Source organism: Trichomonas vaginalis, chromosome V, assembly GCF_026262505.1.
Source record: "Trichomonas vaginalis G3 chromosome V, whole genome shotgun sequence".
Lineage (NCBI taxonomy): Eukaryota > Parabasalia > Trichomonadida > Trichomonadidae > Trichomonas > Trichomonas vaginalis.
This window is the reverse complement of record NC_067207.1, coordinates 1,895,470-1,917,698: the sequence shown is the minus strand read 5'-3', so window position 1 is coordinate 1,917,698 and position 22,229 is coordinate 1,895,470. Positions and strand designations below refer to the sequence as shown.

The 22,229-nt window shown below is 33.5% G+C and overlaps 10 protein-coding genes across 10 annotated transcripts, besides 1 other annotated feature; 3 read left to right on the top strand and 7 right to left on the bottom strand.

The window, feature by feature from the left end:
- Positions 1-113: 113 nt before the first annotated feature.
- Positions 114-866, bottom strand: TVAGG3_0263590 (SANT/myb-like telomere repeat binding factor-like DNA-binding domain-containing protein; the record flags this gene model as incomplete). Its single annotated transcript, XM_001583005.1, has 1 exon — positions 290-847. One exon carries the CDS (start codon positions 845-847, stop codon positions 290-292), a length of 558 nt encoding a protein of 185 aa, XP_001583055.1.
- A 363-nt stretch (positions 867-1,229) lies between these two features.
- On the bottom strand, positions 1,230-2,021 carry TVAGG3_0263580 (uncharacterized protein; the record flags this gene model as incomplete). The annotated part of the gene is made up of 1 exon (XM_001583006.1): positions 1,230-2,021. The coding sequence occupies one exon, from the start codon at positions 2,019-2,021 to the stop codon at positions 1,230-1,232; it is 792 nt and encodes a 263-aa protein (XP_001583056.1).
- Positions 2,022-2,451: 430 nt separating this feature from the next.
- On the bottom strand, positions 2,452-5,999 carry TVAGG3_0263570 (actin binding; the record flags this gene model as incomplete). The annotated part of the gene is made up of 1 exon (XM_001583007.2): positions 2,532-5,918. One exon carries the CDS (start codon positions 5,916-5,918, stop codon positions 2,532-2,534), a length of 3,387 nt encoding a protein of 1,128 aa, XP_001583057.1.
- Positions 6,000-7,040: 1,041 nt separating this feature from the next.
- Positions 7,041-8,134: a mobile genetic element.
- A 222-nt stretch (positions 8,135-8,356) lies between these two features.
- TVAGG3_0263550 (uncharacterized protein) lies at positions 8,357-9,958 on the bottom strand (the record flags this gene model as incomplete). Its single annotated transcript, XM_001583008.2, has 1 exon — positions 8,357-9,958. The coding sequence occupies one exon, from the start codon at positions 9,956-9,958 to the stop codon at positions 8,357-8,359; it is 1,602 nt and encodes a 533-aa protein (XP_001583058.1).
- A 322-nt stretch (positions 9,959-10,280) lies between these two features.
- Positions 10,281-10,998, bottom strand: TVAGG3_0263540 (uncharacterized protein; the record flags this gene model as incomplete). The annotated part of the gene is made up of 1 exon (XM_001583009.1): positions 10,583-10,960. The coding sequence occupies one exon, from the start codon at positions 10,958-10,960 to the stop codon at positions 10,583-10,585; it is 378 nt and encodes a 125-aa protein (XP_001583059.1).
- Positions 10,999-11,111: 113 nt separating this feature from the next.
- Positions 11,112-12,563, bottom strand: TVAGG3_0263530 (Rho guanyl-nucleotide exchange factor protein; the record flags this gene model as incomplete). The annotated part of the gene is made up of 1 exon (XM_001583010.1): positions 11,251-12,516. The coding sequence occupies one exon, from the start codon at positions 12,514-12,516 to the stop codon at positions 11,251-11,253; it is 1,266 nt and encodes a 421-aa protein (XP_001583060.1).
- A 529-nt stretch (positions 12,564-13,092) lies between these two features.
- Positions 13,093-16,276, top strand: TVAGG3_0263520 (uncharacterized protein; the record flags this gene model as incomplete). Its single annotated transcript, XM_001583011.1, has 1 exon — positions 13,093-16,248. The coding sequence occupies one exon, from the start codon at positions 13,093-13,095 to the stop codon at positions 16,246-16,248; it is 3,156 nt and encodes a 1,051-aa protein (XP_001583061.1).
- Positions 16,277-16,593: 317 nt separating this feature from the next.
- Positions 16,594-17,662, bottom strand: TVAGG3_0263510 (GTPase protein; the record flags this gene model as incomplete). Its single annotated transcript, XM_001583012.1, has 1 exon — positions 16,872-17,474. One exon carries the CDS (start codon positions 17,472-17,474, stop codon positions 16,872-16,874), a length of 603 nt encoding a protein of 200 aa, XP_001583062.1.
- Positions 17,663-17,906: 244 nt separating this feature from the next.
- TVAGG3_0263500 (notochord cell vacuolation) lies at positions 17,907-20,413 on the top strand (the record flags this gene model as incomplete). Its single annotated transcript, XM_001583013.1, has 1 exon — positions 17,990-20,332. One exon carries the CDS (start codon positions 17,990-17,992, stop codon positions 20,330-20,332), a length of 2,343 nt encoding a protein of 780 aa, XP_001583063.1.
- A 371-nt stretch (positions 20,414-20,784) lies between these two features.
- Positions 20,785-22,227, top strand: TVAGG3_0263490 (UDENN domain family; the record flags this gene model as incomplete). The annotated part of the gene is made up of 1 exon (XM_001583014.1): positions 20,785-22,209. One exon carries the CDS (start codon positions 20,785-20,787, stop codon positions 22,207-22,209), a length of 1,425 nt encoding a protein of 474 aa, XP_001583064.1.
- Positions 22,228-22,229: the final 2 nt, after the last annotated feature.

The following is a 22,229-nucleotide window of genomic DNA, read 5'->3' as shown; positions in this document are numbered from 1 at the left end:
CAAATCCTTTTTCTTGAAATAGAACACAATGATAATACACTTGTTAATAAATTTTCATGAAATATATTAGTAAAATAGCAAGCAATGCTATTGGAAGTTAACAAAAGATAATAAAAAAAATAATTTTTATAATTAAAAACAACAAAGCAAAACAAACAACATAATATATACAATAAGTATGCCACATTATCATAAACAACAGTCGTCACTAATGTTAGTTAAAAATCGAATCATCTCTATTTGTATGAGTATTTGTATGTTAAATACGATTGGAATTAATATTTTGTTTCTATTTTTTCGAATCTTCATTAGTCGGGAAGTATGTTGATATAGAATTCTGTCCTTGGACCGTTTTTGAAGATTTCTTTGATTTTGTTGGCAAATTATTGGCCAGATCTTGATATTCTGGCTGTGATTTCAGTCGAGACCATTTTCTAGATAGACCTGTAGTAGTTCTTCCATTGACTGAGAAGATATCGCTGTATTTATCATGAATTTTTGACCACATTCCTAAACCGTACTTTTTAATGCCTCTAATCAATGCCTCTTCCTCTTCAGAAGTCCATGGAATGACTGATTTTCTTGTTGAAGCTCGCTTTGGAGATTCATTTTCTGAATTTGCTTTTTTACTGTATTTTTTAGGTATTATGATCTCTTCATCTGAACTATCGCTCAATTCAATAGGTTTAAATGGAGGAGCTGTATCAATAATTTCATCTGAATTTTCGCTAAGCTCTAGACTGGAAGCAACGACATCAGCATACATTTCGAGGATGTCGGAATAGTTTAATGTTAGTTTTGAAAGATTGCTGCAAAATTCAGCCACAGCAATCGTTACTTCAATCATTTTTATTTTTACAATAATCGTCGGTGAACTTCCTTCCTAAAATGAAAACAAAAGATTTATAATTTTCATATTAACAGCTATATTTTTACTTGCTAAGCTTGCGCGGAGCAGAAATTAATCTATTTGGTTCGGAGTTTTTATCAATTTTTAAATTCGACTAAAACATCATATATTTCTTTCATGTATGACCCTTGAAATTAAACATCATATAAAAATATCGGCTTTATTCGATATTAGACAAACAAAATAGTGTATAATGATTAATTTACATGAAAGTATTTAAGTATTTCTTAAGCATGGTCTTATAATATTAAAGTCCTATGATAGTTGAAACTACAAACACATATCTCATCGGTTTTTAACTAAAAATGAAATTCAACATTTAAAATTCGTAACTTTCTATTTGTGGGAATTTGAGAGAACCTACTTTAACTTGAATTGTGTTGAAATTATTGATTTCTGATGGAGGTACTTGCCCTTCACTTAATTCATCTCGTCTTAAAGATTTCTTCTTCTTTTGTTCATGTTCTTTCTTCTTTCTCTGCAGTTTCCTTTTTGTTTTCAATAATTCAGCTTTTTCAACGACATCTTGTAGTTTCCTCTTTTTATTTCTGAGTTTTGTAATATCTGTTTGTAGACGAGTGACTTGGAATTCTAGTTGATTCATAATCTCGGATAATTCTGAAATTTGATAATTTGCATTTGTGATTAGCTGCTCGTTTAAATTCATTAAATACGCGTCTCCATTTGCTGTTGGTGAAGCACCAAATGGTAAATATCTATTTGCTCGTAATTTGGTTAAATATTGTGCTCCTAATTGCATTATTGTAAAAGCATTGCTCATTGACTTTGTTCCAAGTTGCTTGTTTCTCCCTGTAACTTTGGAGTTGAGAATGGTTTTTAAATAAAATTCGACTGATTGAATATCACCTGTTTGTACAATTTTTTGAGGATCAATGGATTCAAATAGTTTAAGATCTAATTCTTTTCTAGGTCTTTCGAAATAAAATACTTCATCTTGTTGAATTTGAGGAGGAATATAAAAATAACTATATGGAACTTGAGGCATTTCTTGTGGAGGTGGAACTGGTGCATCATTTTGGTATTGCTGTTCAGGCAATATTACTTTAACTTGATTTAAATATGAATCAGGGACTTGATTTTGATAATTCATTAAAATTAAACGTACACTTTTCAAATCTCAAACTCATTCTTTAGTTTCAAGCTTTATGAAGTTTTCCATTTAAATAGAATCTTATCTTTTGATAAAGGAACTTCTGCTGCTTCCTTAAGCATATATGTGTAAAAAATCTTATGAAATTTGTATTTTTCAAATACCTTTTGTATTTATGATTGTTGAGGTTCTAAAATTGAAATGCTCATATCTGAGTAGAAAGCTGACTCTAAGAAATCATTAGATTTTCAAATAAATAATCAATCCTAAAAATTGATCCCATTGTTGAACACAATATATATGTGCTTAATTTCTACTCACTTAAGGATCAATTAATCCCTGATATGATATATAAAGATTTTATTTTCAATTAAAATTATTGTCAAAACCTACCCTAATATGAAAATAATTAATCATAAAAATATTATTGGTAAAAGTCAATATACAATATTGTGTTTAGAGGAAAAAATAAATAATAAATAAATAATAAAAATATTTTTGCTTTTCTTCTTATTTCTTTGCTCTTACTTTGAGGAATGCCGCCTGTAAGTCGCTGACTGGAGCCATCATTTGTGGCTTACCTGGAGTAACTCTTCCAAACTTCTTTGGTGCCTTCATCTGGTTGAGTCCAGAGCCATCTTCGAGGGCGGACATAACCTGGTCGAGGTGACCTTTCTTTAGGATTGAGTTTGACTGTTCTCTTCTCTTTTCTCTCTTCTCCTTCATTGCTGCTTTCGCTGCCTTCTGCTTAGCGATATCTTCTGCAGCTTTCATGTATTCTGTTGTGAATGTATTGAATGTGTTGAGGAAGTCCGCGAGTTTCATCTTCTGTGGGCTTTCTCCATACAAATTGATGATGTTGTTTGCGCGCTCTGCAACTTTGTCGCATTCTTCCTTGAGCTTTGTTAATTCTTGCTCCTTTCCAGTGGAGAACTCTGAGAATTTAGGATGGAATAAATCGCCATCAATAACTCCCTTCTCAGCTTGTTCCATGTAACTCTGGCACTTGTTGAAGTTCAACTGAACAGCCTTGATGTTATTTGCAATTGTATCTAAATCAGCTTTAGTTGATGTTTCGAATGTTGCTGATTCTTCTGTTATGTCCCAATCCTTTGGATAGAACTCCTGCATTGTTTGGACAATGAAGTGGAGCAAAGTAATTGAGTTAGATTTGGATGATCTGACTTCTCTTACTTTGTCCAATGTGTCTATCTTGAATCCGGAGATGCCACCACGAGATGAGCCACCGTTCATGTAGTTACCCAATCTCAAAATGACAGAGAAGATGTTTCTGAGTTTTGTGGATTTCTCGAGAACATAGAAAGCGTTCTTGAGAGCTTCCAATGGTGGTTTGATCATTGTCATCTGGCTGTCGTATGTCTTGATGAGGAACATGAGGTCGAAGTGGATTGTTGGGTTCTCGATCTTGATGAGTTCGAGGAAGAACTGTTCGCACTTGCCGAGAAGAGCTGGATCTCCTGTGTATCCCTTGACTTCACCAACTTCTTCCGGTGTAGGAAGGTTTGTCTTCATGGCATTGATCTGATCTTCTGTGAACTCGTCGATATCGACCTGTTTGATGTGCTTCACGATATCTTCGTATGACATCTTGTAGCGAGAAAGGATGATGGCGACTGAACGTGCCTTGTTGGAATCGATGAGTTCAACCTGCTTCTTCGCAAGTGACTGTCCTTCTGATTCCTTCTTCTCCTTCTCTATGACTGGTGCAGCGAATTGCTCCAAGAAATCATCTGTCTGGAAGTTGACTTTAGTGTCATCGATCGTTGTCCAGATTGTTGGAGAGATCTGCTGGTCAGGAATCTTTTGCCAGAACAAACTCTTCATCTTCTTCGGTGGAGCTTCGTTCTTCTTCTTAGGTCTGGCTGGAGCAGGAGCTCTTGGCATGCCTGGTGGAGGTGGTGGCATGCCTGGAGCGCCTGGAGGAGGCGGTGGAGGAGGTAAGATTCCGGCTCCGACCGGCGGAGGAGGAACCAAACCTGCGAGTCCCGGCGGTGGAGGTGGAGGAGGTGGGGCAGCTGCTGCAACGCCTGGAGGAGGCGGTGGTGGCGGTGGAGGTGGCGGAGGAGCGCCAACAGGAGGTGGAGGAGGTGCTACAGGTGGTGCTCCAGCTAAATCTGTTGGAGGTGGCTGGGATCTGGCAGATTCAAGCTGATGCTGAAGATCTGCGATGATCTTGGCTGAATCTTCTCTGAGTTGCTTGAGTTCTTCCTCAAGCTGAGCGACCTTCTTGTTCTGGTCGTTTGTCTTTTGAGCATCGCCGGCTTGTTTCTGCTTCATTTCCTCTTCTTCCTTCTTATGACGGGCCTCTTCCTCTTCTTTCTTCTTTCTTTCCTCTTCTTCCTTTCTGGCCTTCTCTGCTGCTTCCTTCTTTTGTCTCTCTTCTTCATCTTGTTTGAGTTTTGCAATCAAATTATTCGCTGTCTTCACTTCTTCGCGAAGTTTGCTGATTTCTACTTCGTTTGTATTCAATTTATCGATTAATTCTTTGTTGCGGCCCTTTTCTGCATCGACTTCCTTAGATAATCCGTCCTTTGATTGGTTAAGGAAGTTGATATGCTTCTTAAGACCGTTCAACTGTTCTGTAAGGACGCCAATTTTAGCTGCGAGTTCATCATTCTTTGTAACATCAACAGATTCGAGCTTTGGAAGTGGTAATGCCTTAAGAGATTCGCTATCAATGAAGTGAGAAGCGTTATAAAGCATCTGAACTGTATTTTCCATGGTAAAAGAGTTCGCGTGCATTCCGGCATCGTAGATAGTATCGATTTTGGCGACCTGTGAGGAAAGGTCTTCCAGAGAGAATGAAACTTTGTGTAGCATAAAGTGTCTGTAGTACTGTAAAAAGTTCAAAATGTAAGTGATTACACGTTTTGTGTGCTCTGAGTGATTTGTAACTATATCTGAGATACACTGCATGATACCACAGAACTCCTTAGGTATAACAAGGTCGATAATGTGGAAGATTTCCTTTGTATGGAATACGTTAACTGGAACTTTTGGATACATTGTATGGAGTGGAACTAAGATGTCATCGCACCTTTGAAGAAGAGCGCTGCAACCAGACTCAACTTTGGACTGGGGTTTCAATTTGCAATCTTTAAGGGTATGAAGGACGCCATCGTTCTCCAAATGGAAAAGGAAGTTAACGTATCTCGACATCTTCTTCGAATGTGCGAGAAGCATGGCGTTTAAGAAGACAATGATGGGACGAATAATGGATGAGTCGCCTTTGACTTCATTTGGATTGTCGGAAATCATTTTCGCGAGAATCTTGAAGCCTTTTGTGTTATTGCGCTCTAATTGATCAAACTCGTTAACCATTTCAGTAACATCCTTGGATTCGAGAACGAATGGTGTTACAATACTGATGATGAGGCCGAATGCTTTGGAGTCATTCGGGAGTATGGAATTAATCAAAAGTGAAGCGAGCTCGGTTTGTTTGACTAAAATTCTCGAGCCGTCATCGGTGTTCGCGATATCCTTGAAGCAGGATAAGATGTCGTTAAATTCTTCATTCTTCGATTCTGGTAATTTTTTGGTTTGCTTGATTGTTTGGTAGTATAATCTAAATTGCTCAATTAAAAAGAGATGACCATTGATTTTAAGAAATTGATCGGACCAGCTAGCCATTTCCTTACTTAAGTTTGTGTGAAGCTGCTTGAATCCTTCGGAGCATGGGTTAAATTTCAAATATTGGAGGAAACATTCGGGAGATGGAAGCATAGATGCATGCATCATTTGACCCATGTAGAATCCCCATTTCTTCTTGCAATCCCATTCCTTCATTTTTGGAATAGCTTCTTCAGGAAGATCTAATTCTGGTACTAAATTATCAAAAAGTTTTATAATTTCTGCATCGGAAGGTTTCGCCATCATTTCATCGAATTGGATGAAAGGCTTAAAATCTTTCACAGGGATTTGGAAACTAGAAGTCTGCATGTTTCCCTGCAATTAAAAAACCGTTCTCTGATTCAAAAATTGAGATTTACAAGTATATTCAATTTTGGGACTTTATGTTTGATTAACCTGGTATTTATTTTTCTGTTTGCATCTATTATTCGTATCAGACGATATAAAAATTACTTTTTCGGTTTTTTCTTTGACAAAGTTATTACTGTTACATCTTCCTTTCGTGGCAAAAATACAATTAAATTAATATAAAAAATAAACCTTTGAAAATTCAATTTTCCATATAAATCAATTGTCAAATTTATTTTCGCGCTGTTTTTGTGTGAACAAACTTTGAAATAACTACCACAGTATTTTTGACTTTTACAAAATTTTCATTCATATTTTTGCTTTGATAAATCAACTGCAAGAACAAGCTATATGGGTTATAGTACATTTAGAAGACTATATCATAGGACAACAGTATCAAAATGTAATAAACCAGTCATATTGATCAAGAGAAAAATACATTTTTTTGTAAAAGCATTGAAAAGCTTTATTTGTTAGTTAAAATGCATCTTTACTCAAGATATTCAGAAAATTCTCTGTTGCCAATTTATGTCGTTAATGTTCGATGAAAATGTTAATTTTTATATTCTGAATTTGAAAATATGAATTATAAGCTGACGACCAAAGTTAAAATTGAGAGGTGGAACGATTTTATGTAAAAAAACTCGATTATCAATTTTTTTATAAATTGAAAATTATATTTAGTACATCAAATTACGTGTATAACTTTTTACTTGGTCAGGATTTGATTGAATTTTTGATGAATTATGTTCTCAATTTTGTAAAGAATAATTTCCTCAAAATATCGATTTTAATTTTTATGATTATCATTTGTCGATATATTAGATGACTTGCATACATTCTGTAAATTACATTTAAATTAAGTAATTCGAATTTGAGTTGATGCAACAATTTCTAAAAACATGGTAGTTAACAATATCCTTTGAGATACAATATTGCATATCTGTGTCCAAGAAAAATATTATGAATTCACTGCAATAACTTCATTTAATTAATGACCAAAAAATATGACAAATTAAGGGTCCACTGTAAGGCCAAATAAGGCCTATCGTCGTCCCAAAAATATTGCTCAAGATGGTGTTTTTACTAAGGCCCAAAACTTAAAAAAACACAAAAAAATTAACTTTACTCTTTTGAGATCCTTATCAGATGTGCAACAATTTGATGCAGTATCGCAATTCGAATCCGATTTTTTAATGTAGATGTACTCTAACATTCTTGAAAAAATGCAAAATGATATTAATCAAGCTTTTCATTTCTGTATCATACACGAAACAAAATCATTCATTATACTAAAATTTATCAAAGTTTGAATAATGAAAAAAATAATATCTAAATTTTTACATTGAGTCGGCTATTGATATGGTCAATATTAAATCGTTTAAAAATGGGCATTGGCCAGAATAATACCCACTAAAATACACATTTTTTAAAATTTTATCAATTTGTTTTGGTATATCTTTATGATAATGAATAAAATGCTTATCTTTCATAAGTCAATACATAATTTATGCTGAAACACAAAAAATAACACGAAAATTTTTGGCCAACATTTCAAAACGAAGGATAATGCTTTGAATATATAAACAATAATATTTTGTCTAGAGAATTAAATTTGTGCTATCCAATTGTCAATTCTTTGAATTTTTTATAAAATGCACGATATTCCGGCATTAGCCTCAATAAATATAAACTACATGCATCACAATATTAGGATGTAATGGCATTAAAGCGAATTTCCTAATTTCTTCTCAATTAAATTCCTAGAAAAACTTAGGAATTAATGATTGGAAATAGGTCAAAAAAATTCCTAATATAAAATTTATACTTAAATTAAAATCAAAATTCGAAAATATCTATTTTTCAAAACACGCATCCAGAAGCGAAAAAATTCGAAAAAATCATGTTCTTATAAAACTCGCTGATTTTGCAATTTTTATGAGATTTGAAGTGATAGAATGTATTATCATCTTACTAAAACATATACTTTATTGTTACATTCACAAAATATTAATCAGAACACTAGGAAAAGTGGATTTTCGAAAAAAGACGATAACGATTATTTGCAAATCGCCTCTCAATTTTGAGAGACTTTCAATTTTTACAGTGGACCCTTAAAAACAAGAGGATCAAAGAATTTTTAACTTGGAAATGTTCATATCACATAGTGTACCTGAACATTTTTCTACTTAATTCATGTACAATCATAGATAATTTTAATATTCAATTTGATATGAAGGTTATACAGCCAAAAATGTCAAATAACATCCAAAGTATGAAACAATAAAAACAATACTTTAATAAACAAAACTAAACAAAAACTAATTATAAATAATCTACTCTTTCGTATCGTCAGGAACTTCTTCCATCATCTTCATACGCATCATCTTGATCTTTTCTATTGCGATTTCATGTTGCTCTTTCCTTTCCATTCTTTCTTCGTATAATTGGTTCATTCTTTGTTCTGTTTTTTCTGCTTTCTCCTGTCTTGCGTATTGTCTCTGGAGATTGATCATTCTGGCTTTCTCACTACCTAGTTTTCTCTTTTCCCAATCAACGGCAGCTCTCTTCTTCAATTCTTCGTTTCTCTTCTTTTGCAATTCCTCGCTTCTCTTGATAGCGTTGTTCTGCTTCTCTATACTTTCACTCATATGAGCTTTTGTTTCTTCTTCGATCTTTTGTTTCTGAGATAAAACAGATTGAGCTTTTTCTCGTAATTGTTCGTTCATCTTTTGATAGTTGCTTAATCTCAGTTCACTAATTGCTCGTTTCTTGTCAGCAACAGAATCTGTATGATTGATCGCGTCATTTAATTTTGATAACCTTTCAAGTTCAAGTCTTTGGCGGCGTTGACTAACTTCTTCTGATTTCTTTTCAAGTAATAAGTGCTTTTCTTTCAACATTTTTCGCATAGATCTTCTTTGTTCTTGAAGAATATTTTCAGATTTAGAAATTTTATTGTTAATTGAGTTAATCAATGAAATAACACTTTCTCTTTCTTTTTCTTCAAGCATTTGTTGCTTTTGAGCAAGTCTTGCGTCTTGTTCTTTAATTCTTGTAGAAATTTCTTTCATTTTATCGAGTTTTCTCTTTTGTGCAATTTGAATTGCATGGTTTTGCTTTTCGATGATTTGTTTTGCCTTTTCTCGCGCTTCATTTTCGATTTTTTCGCGATTTTGTAATAATTTCGAGTTTACTGAAGAATTATCTGATAAAGAATCTTTCCAAGGCTTTGGTTTCAACCTTCTGAGTGAATTATTTTGTTCTCTCATTTCAGCTTCTTCTTCAAATTTCTGTCTTTGTATTTCAGCAGCTAATTTCTGTTGCATTATCTCTTGTGTAAGTTTCTCGTATACTTCCTTTTCTCGTTTTTCTTGTTTTGCCCTTCGTTCCGCTAATTCTTGATTTCTTTGCTTTCTGTACTCTTTAATTCTTTTTGCAGCATCTTTATCTGATTCTTCGATCTTCTTTAATTGATTGTTCTTCTTACTAATATGTTCTTCTTTAGTACGCTTTAATACATTAATCTGTCTCTGTTGTTCTTTAATGATTTCTCCGTAATCTTTTCCTAATCGTTGTGCAGATGGTTTTGGTGGAGGATTTTCTTGTGCAAGAATGTTCTTTCTCTCTTCGATAATTTTCTGAAATGCGTTTTTCCTTCTTTCTTCCATTTCATTGATAATTCTTCTTCGGATATCTTCGGAACCAGGTATTCTGTCGATACTTTCACCTGATAATTGTACTAAATCTTGAGGTTGATAGCCTAGTTTCATCATGGCTTTGTTTGTGGCAGCCTCTGAGAATACCGGTATTAATTTACAATTATTAAAGTCTACCTCTTCAATACTCCGATATTTTTTGGATTTGTATGGCTCATAGACAACGTTGCTCACTTCAGTATTCTTGAAAAGAGGTTGGTTGCCTGCCAGTGAATCCATTATGCTTCGGAATTTTGCACGTTTTTGTAGATCATTCAATCTAAAATTTTGAATGGGTACTTCAATCTTTTACATCACCGCAATTGTTGAGTGATTTAATATATATAAATGGGTTGATGAGTCGCATCTACCATCAGTTGTGTAGCGATTAGAAAAGTAGTTATAGTTTTCTCACTTGAGAATCACCAATAATATGGGTTACGCATTCATAGTAAGTTTGAATTATGTATAAAATGACTAACCTGTTCAGGTATTTCATAATGAAATCAAAATTCCTTATCTTCAACATTTTTGGATTAAATATGGTGTAGCCATCTGATTGGAGTATTCTATACGTTAATGATAGTGTATTAAATTATAGATGCAATAGTTAATCCCTCAAACAGTATTTAAAAATCTGTGAATCTCTCCAATCACTGTTATATTTAGTATTCTGATCAATATATTAAGACATACATAAATCACCTTACTGTTTTGCATACTGGACAATATATATGCTGAATAAACAACAATATTCAAATGAGCAAAATTATCTAAAGCAGAAAAAGTATTCAATTGTAAAATAGCATCAACAAAAGTTTAATTTCATAGTGTATTTTAATCCAAACAAATATATACATCATTTTAGTAATATAACAAAGATTCTGCGCGTCCCCTTTGTGATTTTAGTATTTGAAGGACATTATCTAATTTATCGAATAGTTCTAAGTGTGAATCGTATCCAGTTGCCCGCAAATCTGCTTTGATTCCGATTACTTCTGAGATGAGTACTCGAATTTCATCGAGAACTGCATGCAATTCGTCATTAAGTGTATCATCTTGTTGCGTAACTTCAGGTTGTTCGCTAAAATAGTCCTGTGTTTTTGTAACTGTTGTATCTGAATATTGCATTTCTTCTAAAGCCTTTTTAAAGTCACTGTATAGTGAGCGTAATTCTTTTTGTCGATTAAGAAATGAAATTTCGCTGCTAGTTTCGTCAAATGCTGGTTTGTATGGACGCATTCGTTGAAAAATATTTTATGAAAATGATGTGAGCACATGAATTATTCTTTCCTTGTTGATAATGCTCATAGATTTTGTTAATAACATATGATCAATACGGAAAATCACAATTTGAAAATTTGATATTGAAGTCTTAAAAGTATAATAGCGACAATATTCAATGATGTAAGAGTAATTATGTATTGTGTATATGTAAAAAGATAATGAATAGTAAATTTACAACATTTAGTTTTGAAATTACATGTAAGAAGCAGCTGTTTGGGACTTCTATGTTCCGCAATTATCAAAATTTATATTTCCGTTCTGAAAACATGGCAATAGTTATAATCAATAAGCATATGTGGTCGAGGCTTTCCAGATTCCTTAGAAAGGCATTCTTTGCAGACATTGAACTTATGATTATTGATTTCATGAACGGAAACACACTTCTTGCAGAACCATTTTCTGCAAAATCCGCATTCAATTGGTTTAAGAGCCAAGTTGAAGGCTTTTCCGCACAGCATGCAGTCCTTGACATCATTTGATGGTGTTCTAACTGGTGCAAGAAGAGGTGGATTTTCACCAATATTAAGATCAATGACCAAATTCTCGCAAACCTCACAGAAATACTCTTGTCTCTTCATGTTGGGGAAGACAATTCTGTAGGAGTCGATTGATGTCATGAAATCAACGCCATGATCGTAAGGAGATGGAAGATCAACAGGAGTTGAAGAAATATTTGTAATTGGATAAAGTACTGGCGTAAGTATTGGCTTTGTTTGGTATCCAACAAGAACTGAGTCTGAAAACAGCCAAATCTTTATATCTACAACGCCTTTATCAGTAAAACACTTAAGTGTGTCATGGAACATCAAATAGTGTGGTTTTCCGAGTATTCTAATATCATGGAACTGAGAATCAAGTGGTTCGAGATCTTCTTTACCTTTCTGAATCAATAATTGAATGAATGGATCACACATTGGGGTAATCTGAATGTAGGCAGCGACTGCACCTGATCTGTCGGGATGTTCACGCGGTGTAACTTTAAGTAAATTCAAAAGTTGTAATCTATATCTTGGAATTCTTTCAACAGGAAGCCTGAGAAGCTCAAGAATTGTAAGGCCGATATTAGACTCGAAGTCTTTGATTGTTGGAGCTAAATTGGGATCTGAATCAAATTGAGCTCTCAAGGCTGTAATACCTGGTCCATAATCATTAGCATACTCAACGTAAGCCTTGAATAATGTTACTGTGCTATTAAAGCAATCACCAATCTTGCTCTGAGAGATGTCAGAAGCAATAGATGACTCAAGTAAAGTCAAAAAGTTGAGATTGAGTTTGTAGATTGGTGCGATTCTTCTGAAAAGATTTTCTATTTCATCAGGGAAAATATTGATCTTTTTGCTTTCACTTGCTTCTGCGAGAGCAACACGGATTTCGAAAATGAAATGGTATAAGTGTTGAACGTATTGCTTTTCAGCATTAAGGATTTTTGATATTGTTTGTGCACGGTTAGGTGCCCATTTGTCACCCTTTTCTGGATATGGAATATCAAGACGTGAGTTACTATCCGTCATTTTATATAAAATTTTATAAAATTACATTCCTATCAAATCAACTTCGGACATTTTGAGCTCATCTTGTATAACATTTAGAATCTTTATCCTATAAATGCAAGTTTTTTACATTCATTTAATGATAACTCAACATATTAATGAAGAATTAGGTTGTCTAATAATATACTGAATTATTATGGAGAGGCGGTATCGTATTGATTGAGTTGATGGTAAATGCAGCTGAAATCATTTCCAAAATCCATATGATGGTTAAGAATTTGGAGCGATATTAATTAAATGATCGGGATGCATAAGAATAGTTATCTGAAAGCAGCTTTAATAGATTTGCTTGGAAAACCAATATGTTACAAACATTATGCAAATTTTGAAAATAATCATTAGTATTTCAGTATAAGTGTGCTACAAATTACTAGATCATATGTATTCACTTAATATTTTGGCGTTATTAAGGTGTTTTACCATCCAATATAGTTTATTAAATATTAAAATCAAAGAAAAATAATACATTTGAAGTATGAATGTTGATTACTATCAGCAGGTATCTGATATCTCTCATAAATATTTCAATTCTCTATAATGAGTTCTGAAGGAGTTGGTGATAGTGAACTCGAAATGAGTTATAGAGAAGAAGAATCATTGATTTCAGATGATGTTCTTAAATCTGAGCAAGTTGAAGAACTTTTGCAAGGTTTATCCTTTAGAAATCCTGAAGATATTAAAATAGATTCATTATTACAAAATAGAAGTTATCCTCCAGTAGTTGATATGTTTCCATCTACAATTAAATTCGCACATACGTTTCCAAATGTTCCTTTAAGCCAAAAAATTACGTTATCAAATAATGGACGAGCAAGTGAGCATTTTAGAATATCGATATCAGGTGATAAAGTGTTTTCTATATCAGAAAGAGAAATTGAAATACCTGCAGGAACTACATATACGTTATTTATTACTTTTACACCGAAATCAATTGAATTATACAACGGATCCTTAATTATTGAAGGCCGTAAATCAATTGTTGCTCCAATTACTGGTCATTGTATTAACTCACCATTTGGATATCCTCCAATCAACTCAGAAGTATGGAATTTCCCACGAGAATCTACTCAACATGATTTACGATTTACTAATGATTCTGTTTCTTTAGAATTACCAGTTAAATTATCAGTTAATACAGATTTATTTTTGTTATCTGCAGAAGATTTTATCATACCGCCCAAAAAACAAGTTATGGTTTCTTTGCACTTTACACCTCATTCATCAATGTTAGATTTAGACCCAGTTTTATCAATTACTTGTGATGTTACAGGCGACAAAGTACAAATACCATTAAATATTGCACCACCACAGTCAAAGAAAATCCTTAACTTTGGTGTCGGAATTATTGGAAAACCTTTATTCCATGAAATTGAAACAACATCTGTCTATCAAATTCCAGCAGTACCGTGGCCATTTGCCTTTGAACAAGATTACTCTGATGAAACTTTAGCTGTCATTAGCTTTTCTTCTCCAAAAGCAGGAACTTTTTCAGGAACGATCGAATTATGTGGTATAGAATATCAATTAAACGCCACAGCTATCCCAGTTCCATATGAAATTACAATTCCTAGGAAGTTCCCCAAAGAACCATTTGCTTTTAAGAATATTTCAGGAAGTTATGCTGCATTTAATTTAAATCCTCTCTCATCAAATTATATTCTCAACATAAATAAGTTCGATTTACGTCCAAATCAAGTCATTGAAATTAATATGATATCTAAAACCCCATCAGACGAAGCCAGTTTAACAATTGAAATTAAATGCGAAATTAATGACAAAACAGTTACAGATAACTTTGCAATTCGTACAACAGGAGTTCCATCCTTCATCGATGTTTCTCAGAAATCCAAAATTACTGAAGCTGATGAAGCAGATCTCCTTGCAAGTAAGAGTGAGATACTTTCTCCTGGCCGTGCAAAGCCTGTTTCAATGATCAAATCTGTTACTGGTAGCATTTTATATGAAAAACAAAGCCAAAGATCAAAATTAAGTCAATCCAGCATTCTTTCTTCATCAATGATTGAAGAATCACCTGCGAAGACACCGGCTAAACTAGAGAACCATAATGAATCACCAAATAAGAACGAAAGTGGCTCATTAATTTCAAATGATAAAAATGTTAAAACAAAAACATCATTAATTGCATTTCCACAGATTTCTAAAGAAACTCCTGCATCTTATCAGCTTACTGTTAGCTGCCAATCTGAATTTGAACTTGAAGCTCCTTCTTGGATCCAAATTAATCAAGATCGCCTCGAAAGTGGCTCTCCAATTCTCATGGTCGCTGATTCATTGATGACATCTGCACTATTTTCATCAGTTTCAGTACGTCCGGATGATGGATCTCCATTAGATATTCCTGTAATCGCTTACAGAGGAAAAGCTAACTTTGTTTACGACGAAATTGCGGAATTTCAAGGTGGAAAAGTTACAGTCGAAGTGAGGAATGAAGGCACAAGAAGTGGATTCATTGCTATTTCACAAGCTGAAGAACCTGGCTTTGATTTAACAGTATCTCCTGTTTGTGCAGTTATCCCTGCAGGAGGAAGTAAAAAGTTCGATTTCTTTGCAGGAGAAAACGCTCCTGAAGAGTTCGAAGTAAGTGCACAGATATACACAGGCGATGAAATACTCAGACAGCTAAGAAATGCTGTTAAACCTGAAGGCTTCTTCTACACATTATTTGCTAAAACACGAGCTAAAGATGAATTGGCTCCTTTCAGAGGAAAAATCAAACTTTTGAGAACATCAAGTTTAGTTTCTTTGTTCAAGCAACATCTTGAGAGATCTTTATTGACTCTCAAGCGTGGAAATCCTCTTAAACAGAACTACGGAATTCTTCCATCAACTGTTGAATTGAATGGAAACACAAGTGGAAAATTCGCTATAACTAATTTCACTAAAAAAGCTGTTTCTTTCTCAGCTTTGCCGATGAAAGCAGCAATCATTGTTTCCCCAACAAGTGGAAGAATCAGTGCTCAATCAGATGCAACAATCACAGTAACAATGAGTGAACAAGGCCAAGGAGATATCGATGTAACTGTTGGAGAAGAAAAATTCACTGTTCAAGTTACTCAAAAGAACATGATTTATGATAAACCACCAACAGCATTCACTATTGGCAGTAAAGAATTGGATTTTGGATTGATGAATCAAGGCGAAAACAAGCAGCTTGAAATTCCAATTACTAACTTTACTAGCCAAAAGATAGTTGTTGATGTTGAATGTTTGGATGGAAAACATTCAGAAGATTTCGAGTTCGCTTCATCTATTTCTATTCCTGCTTTAAGTGAATCATCATTAGTTGTTGAATATACAGCAAGACACACGTCTTTGTCATCAGCTTTCCTCAAGTTATCTTTCAATGATACTGAATACAATGTTAAAATGTTTGGAAGAGCTTTCGTTGTCAGACAAACAGCATTGGAATTCCCACATGTAGGAGTTGGTGGATCAAAGATAGCGCGTGTTAAAGTAGCAAATAAGACTGATAGAATCGTTAGAGTTCTTTGTGATAGTTCTGCTCCTTTCTTCTTCGTAGAAAGAGATTTTATTATTGAACCAAAATCTTTCGTACTTTGTCCAGTGAAATTCAGCCCTGCTGTACCTGGAAAGTATGAAGGAACTGGTGAAATTCGAAGTGAGGCAGGTACATTAACACATATTGTTTTCTCTGGTATTTGTTACGAATAAAATGCATAACAATCTTTGTTATTTTTTATATTATTCAAATAAATTTTATAAATTTTGTTGGTTCTGTCTAGAGTTGATGACCATCATATACATGGTAATGATATATATGGTTGATATTAAAAAAAAATATTATAAATCAGAGTTAAAATTCATTTAAATAAAGAAAATGAATATCTTACGTATAGTTATAGCTGCAGGAATTGCTATATATCTAGAAAAGTTTCCAAAAAAATTATGAAAAAGAAAAAATATTTAAAATTTTCTTAGAAATTATAATCATTTTGATATTTTTTGAATATTTTTGGAAAAATTAAATCATGAGGTTAGATCATATTTTCAACAAGCTTCATTTTTACTTAAAACAATTATACAAAAAGGAAAATTTTTCAGAAATCATTTTTTCCACCCGATTAAAAGGCAAACAATAATACATTAATATGAAGTTTGATCATTTAACATGCATTTTATGGAAAGAACTCAAACACCTTATTTACTTCCATTTGATTCTTGATTTCACACAAACTAATACCGGTTATTTTTATGTAAAATAAAAGCCAACGTTTAATACATAAAAATACAAAACTTTTAGTTTGATTTTCGAAATAAAAAACAAATAAAATTTATTAACAAGCACATGCTTTCTTCTGTTCTGGCTCAACAGTAATTTTTATTTTAGCTTGCTTTTCCATCTCAATTGCTGTGAGCTTTTCTGTAATTGTTTTGAACATTTCTTGTACATTAGTTCCATTTGCAGCCGAAGTAGTAATAAACAGGCAATTATGCGCTTTAGCCCAATCCTCGTATTTCGTAGTATTAGCATCTGGCATCAAATCGAGTTTATTTCCGCATAATATACACACAGGAATTTGCCCTACGTCAAGTATAGTTTTCGTATACCATTCTTTAGCATTTTCGAATGTCATCTCATTTGTTAAATCAAATACAACAATTAAAGTGTTTGCAGCCCTTGCATACAAAGGAACTAAGCAATGGAATTTTTCGTGACCAGCTGTATCCCAAATATTTAAGACAACACGCTTTCCGTTCTTATTCATTGCTATTGGAAGGAAAGAAGCAGCAATTGTAGGTGGTTCATTCGTACTGAAATGGTCACTATAGAATCTGTTTATGATCGAAGTTTTACCGACATATCCATCACCTACGAGGACGACTTTGAATTCCATATCTGCACTGTTTTCAATGTCAAATGGATCTTCAAATGTCATCCAAATAAAAAATTGAAAAGTGACGGATTTGCAAACAAAAATGTCAATTTCTGGGCCAATATCAGAAAGGGCAACTGATGTTGTGACCAAACGGAAAATGGAAATTAAGAGCGATTTAATGAAGAATTCATCCAAATTTTCTCCACTCACCAATGAATGAAATTTTGTGATAGGTAAGCTCATTGACCAACTAACATTTCTTTTATGCAGCAATGAAGTCTATACTACTTATTAATCCGAAACATTCAAATCCGAAAACTCATCCATTTAACTCAAATAGAGAATCAGGCTGTGATATTCAGAAATCATATAGGCAATGAATTCAGCATCATTAAAAGGAGTTATTTGATCTGAAAGGATTGCGACAGAACTGACAAATTCGGTGATTTTACAATGTAAATTTAAGAAATGTCAAAGAAAAAAAATAAAGTCCGAAGATACAATTTTCAATTTTAGGAATAGTTCAAGAGGAAAAATGATAATGAGGGTGAAATTGTCACTTTTTTGAATTAAAAATGAATTTTGAGAATATTATTAATGTTTTTAATCCATATTTGACGTCTTCACTCATCAAATATGCTGTTAGACCAACAACAATATGGACTTTACGAAGTGATTCAACTCTTTTCGTATTTAAAAGATCAAATTTAAAAACCTTCTCAAAATTCCCATTTGATGGCCCAGATCCTTCACTGGCTAAAATATCAGTTGATGCTTTAGGCGAGAAATGCGTTATTTTCTGGGATAGACCGCCAATTTTATTCTTTTCGCTTGCAACTGGTGAATTTTCGATTATACAAGATATTAAAACATCGTTTTATCCGTCAGCAGCTTGCTGGATGCCAACAACAAATGGTAGCAGTGATATTCTCTTTGGTTCTATCACTGGCGAAATATTATCAATTTCATCAGACGAAAATCACGAAGTTAAATCACTTTATACAATGCCAAACGGACAACTAATCCGAGAACTACACAGTCATGTAAACGGAGACATGAAAATGATTTTTGTCAATATTGAAGAGCAAATTCTCACTTTTTACGGAACTAGTGATATTGAACAAATATTCCAGAAAGGGCCATCAAACAAGGTCATTGTTTTATTCGGAACAGAGCAACAGAACCCGAATTCGAAGAGAATTATCTTAGATACTTACGAGGGCAGTATTCGACTCTCAGTTCTTCATATGCTTGGTGTGATGTCATATGTGGCTCAAATGGATGGCAATAGACTCATAAATTACGATCAAAAAGTTTCAGAATTTGATATTACAAATGTTGTTGCAATAGAAACATGCCAATGGGGATTCCTTGTTGTATTTGATAAGAATATCCTCTTCTTTTACGAATCGAAGCCTAAAGCTTCACTTCCAATCTCAAATGTTCGACATATCTCTTGCGACAACATCGGATTGGTTCTTTTTACTGATGAAGAGATTATTACCATCTCAACCAAGTCATTCCTTCACTACATTGTCCATGATGCGGTCAAACATAAGTTATTCGACTACGCTTTGTATCTTTCTCAAAACGATTCGATCAGATTTTACGTTCTCAAAAAGCAAATTGAGAAGATGTTCCCTGAAAAAGTCGGAAAATACTTAATTAGTCTTAAATGGTCAATTAACGATATTGTTAAAGCAGTTGGCCTTGATTCCACAGCAACTCTCGCTTATTTAACAGAATACATTGTAAATTTACCAAAAACAATGAAAAAGCAGAGATTTGCGATGATTAATTGGGCATTTCAGCTCCATTCCAAGTTCTATCCACAAATGGAGCAACAGTTCATCAAATTCTTGCAGGATTACGGCCAAGAAATGCCAAAAGAAGAGATTTACCACGTTTTGGACGAAATTAATTTCCAAAATGGAATTATTGAATTTGCAAAAGTGATTAATGACGAACAGAAGATCATTAACCAGATTATAGCATACAAGGACATTAACGACGTCCTTAATTACTTAGCTTCCATTAATAATTCCAAATTAATTTCATTAACTCTCCAAAGATTAATAGAGACAAGAAAGAAGGAGGTCATCGACTTCCTTAATAACAACTACTTGAAGATAGTTACAGAAGACCAGTTACCACTCGTTTCTTTAGTTCCAGAAACAGCTTCTCAAATTTTCAATGAGTTCACAACCGACAAAACCGCCAGAACTATGATGATGATTTCCATGTGCATGAACCATTTAGACGATCGCATTATACAGCTTCTTTCCCGATCAAAAACCGATTTTCCATTTCTTTACAGATTTTCAAATTATTTCGAGTGCCACCAAGCAGTTTCGAGGATTCTAATCAGACTGCATAAGCCCAAACAGGCTGTAAGAGTGGCATTGAAGTTCGGAAGCTCATCAGTTCATAATTTCCTCGCATCAATTAAAGATACCGAGACACAAAAGGACGCATGGACCGAATACGTCAACAACATCAAAGGCGAAGAACGAGATCGCGCAATCAACCGTTTAATTGCTACAAATCTCTTCACTTTTGAAGAATTAATTGACGTAATCGGAGATGACTCATTCCTTTACGAATACGCCGACGAGATGTTGCAAGCAGTCAAGAAGATGGAGAAGGATGCAGAGACAATTTACTACAGAACTCACTTCCACCAGGTGAGAGCTCCAGATTTCCCGATTTCTTACGCTGAAACTTGCCGTTTCTGCTCTTTGCCGCTGCTTGGAACAAAGTTCGTCGCGTTCCCCTGCGGACACGTGATGCACAAGGAGTGTTTGCACAAAATGGTCGATGAAGTAAGGAAACATCACCCAGATGACGAAATTGGCGACATGGAATCGTGTCCGATTTGCGGAATTATAAGTGTAGAGACGGTTTTGCAACCATTCTAGTCTGATGTATTTGTTTTAATAAAGTTTTGATATATTTCTGTTTTTTTGATAAATATAATTTCAAATTTAATCAATATCTGTATATAATCAAGCTAAAAATCATTACATTGCCTTTCTATGCTATTCAATATAACAAGATTATGATAAAAACTAAATTATCATTGAATTTCATTGATAAATATTTGAATTTCAAAGATTTTATTGCATAATTCTGTCTAATGCTTTAGTATACTCTAGATATATTATTGCATAACTATGTTCAATCATATCAAGAGTAATCACTTAGATATCTCAAAACGCAAACAGTTAAGATAAATTGATGTAGAAATAGACTCAAGATACGACAAGACTTGAGATTTTGATATGAAATCTTGGAGATTCTATAGACCACGCATAAAAATGTGGATTTGATAAAAAAAAATTTTTTTAAGAAATTTTTTTGTAAGGATAAAATGGATTCAAATAACAGCTCAAAAGACTCACCTCCCGATGAAATAATAGCATCATTAACTCCAAAGATACTATATAATTACGAATTTGATAATATTGTACAAGGATTTTACGTAATGGGACCTGATCCGTTAGATTTAAAATCAAAGCCAAAAATTTTATACTCGTGTCCATCAAATTGTCCAGAAGATATATTACTTTCATATTGTTTTCCTTCAGAGGCTAATGATACATCTATATTAAATGATCCTGAGAAATTTATTCAACACACTATCACAGAACCAATCCAGAGAGAAATGCAATTCTTTGTAATATACTGTCCTTATGCAAAATTCGCTCCTTATTTCTTTTGCTGCAAATATCGCGCAAATTTATTTAATATGCCAACATTCTCGCATAATTTAAGTTTTGATCAAATGTTTGAGTATTCACAACTTACAAATTTACCAACTTTCGATATTTGTCTTGCAATTCGAGTTCATCAGCCAAATCACGACTTATTCTTAGGTTTATTAGAATGGATATTACGTTGTGAAAGCTTTGGAAGAGCTCAAGCAATCACAACTTTCATGGAAAATTATTCGAATATTAAAGACTACGAATCAACGAAAAAACAGTTTCCAGTATCAGATGCATGGCCAGAAGAACACAGAAAATCGATGTTTACCTTAATTAATAAACTATTTAGGACAAAATTTACTCAATCGACAGAAAACTTTGATTTCTCACACGAATCATTCCCAAAGCTTCAGTGGTCAAGACAGTACTTCGGACGTCAAGATTACCAACTAACTGTCTTCTCTCTTAACGGAGTTTTGAAAATTTTGTCAATTGACACTTTTTTGACATTTTTGACTTCACTTTTACTTGAAAAACGCATTATTATATCCTCCTCTAACATCACAAGTGTTTCTTTAATCATTCTTGCAGCCAATTTGATGATTTATCCACTTAAACTTTCAGTTCCAACATTTTCAGTTATTCCAATTTCAAAATTCGAAAAATTGAAGGAAAAGAAGAGTTTTGTTGTCGGAATAACAGAGGAACTAACAGATATACCTGATGATTGTTTGTATATTAATGTACATGGTGAAGAATCATCAATGAAATCATCATTTTCAGAAGAAATTCCAAAATTGCCAGAAATTGAAAAAATCAAACAAAATTTGGAAGACAATTTGTGGTTTGACGCAGATAAGAAGAGGAATGTCGCGTGCGCACAGTTATTAGACTTCTTGACTGGATATATTCGCGGAATTTTGATGCCAGTTGAAGATTGTTTTGACGAAAATTTCGATTTTGAATTAGAAACTTTTGAATCTTTCTTCATGGAAGAATCGAAACCATTCATTGATTCATTGATTAAGACAAAGATATTCAAGAACTATGTTGATTATATGAAGAATATCCAATCATCTTGTTTTTGAAAAAAAAAGGAATAAAATGT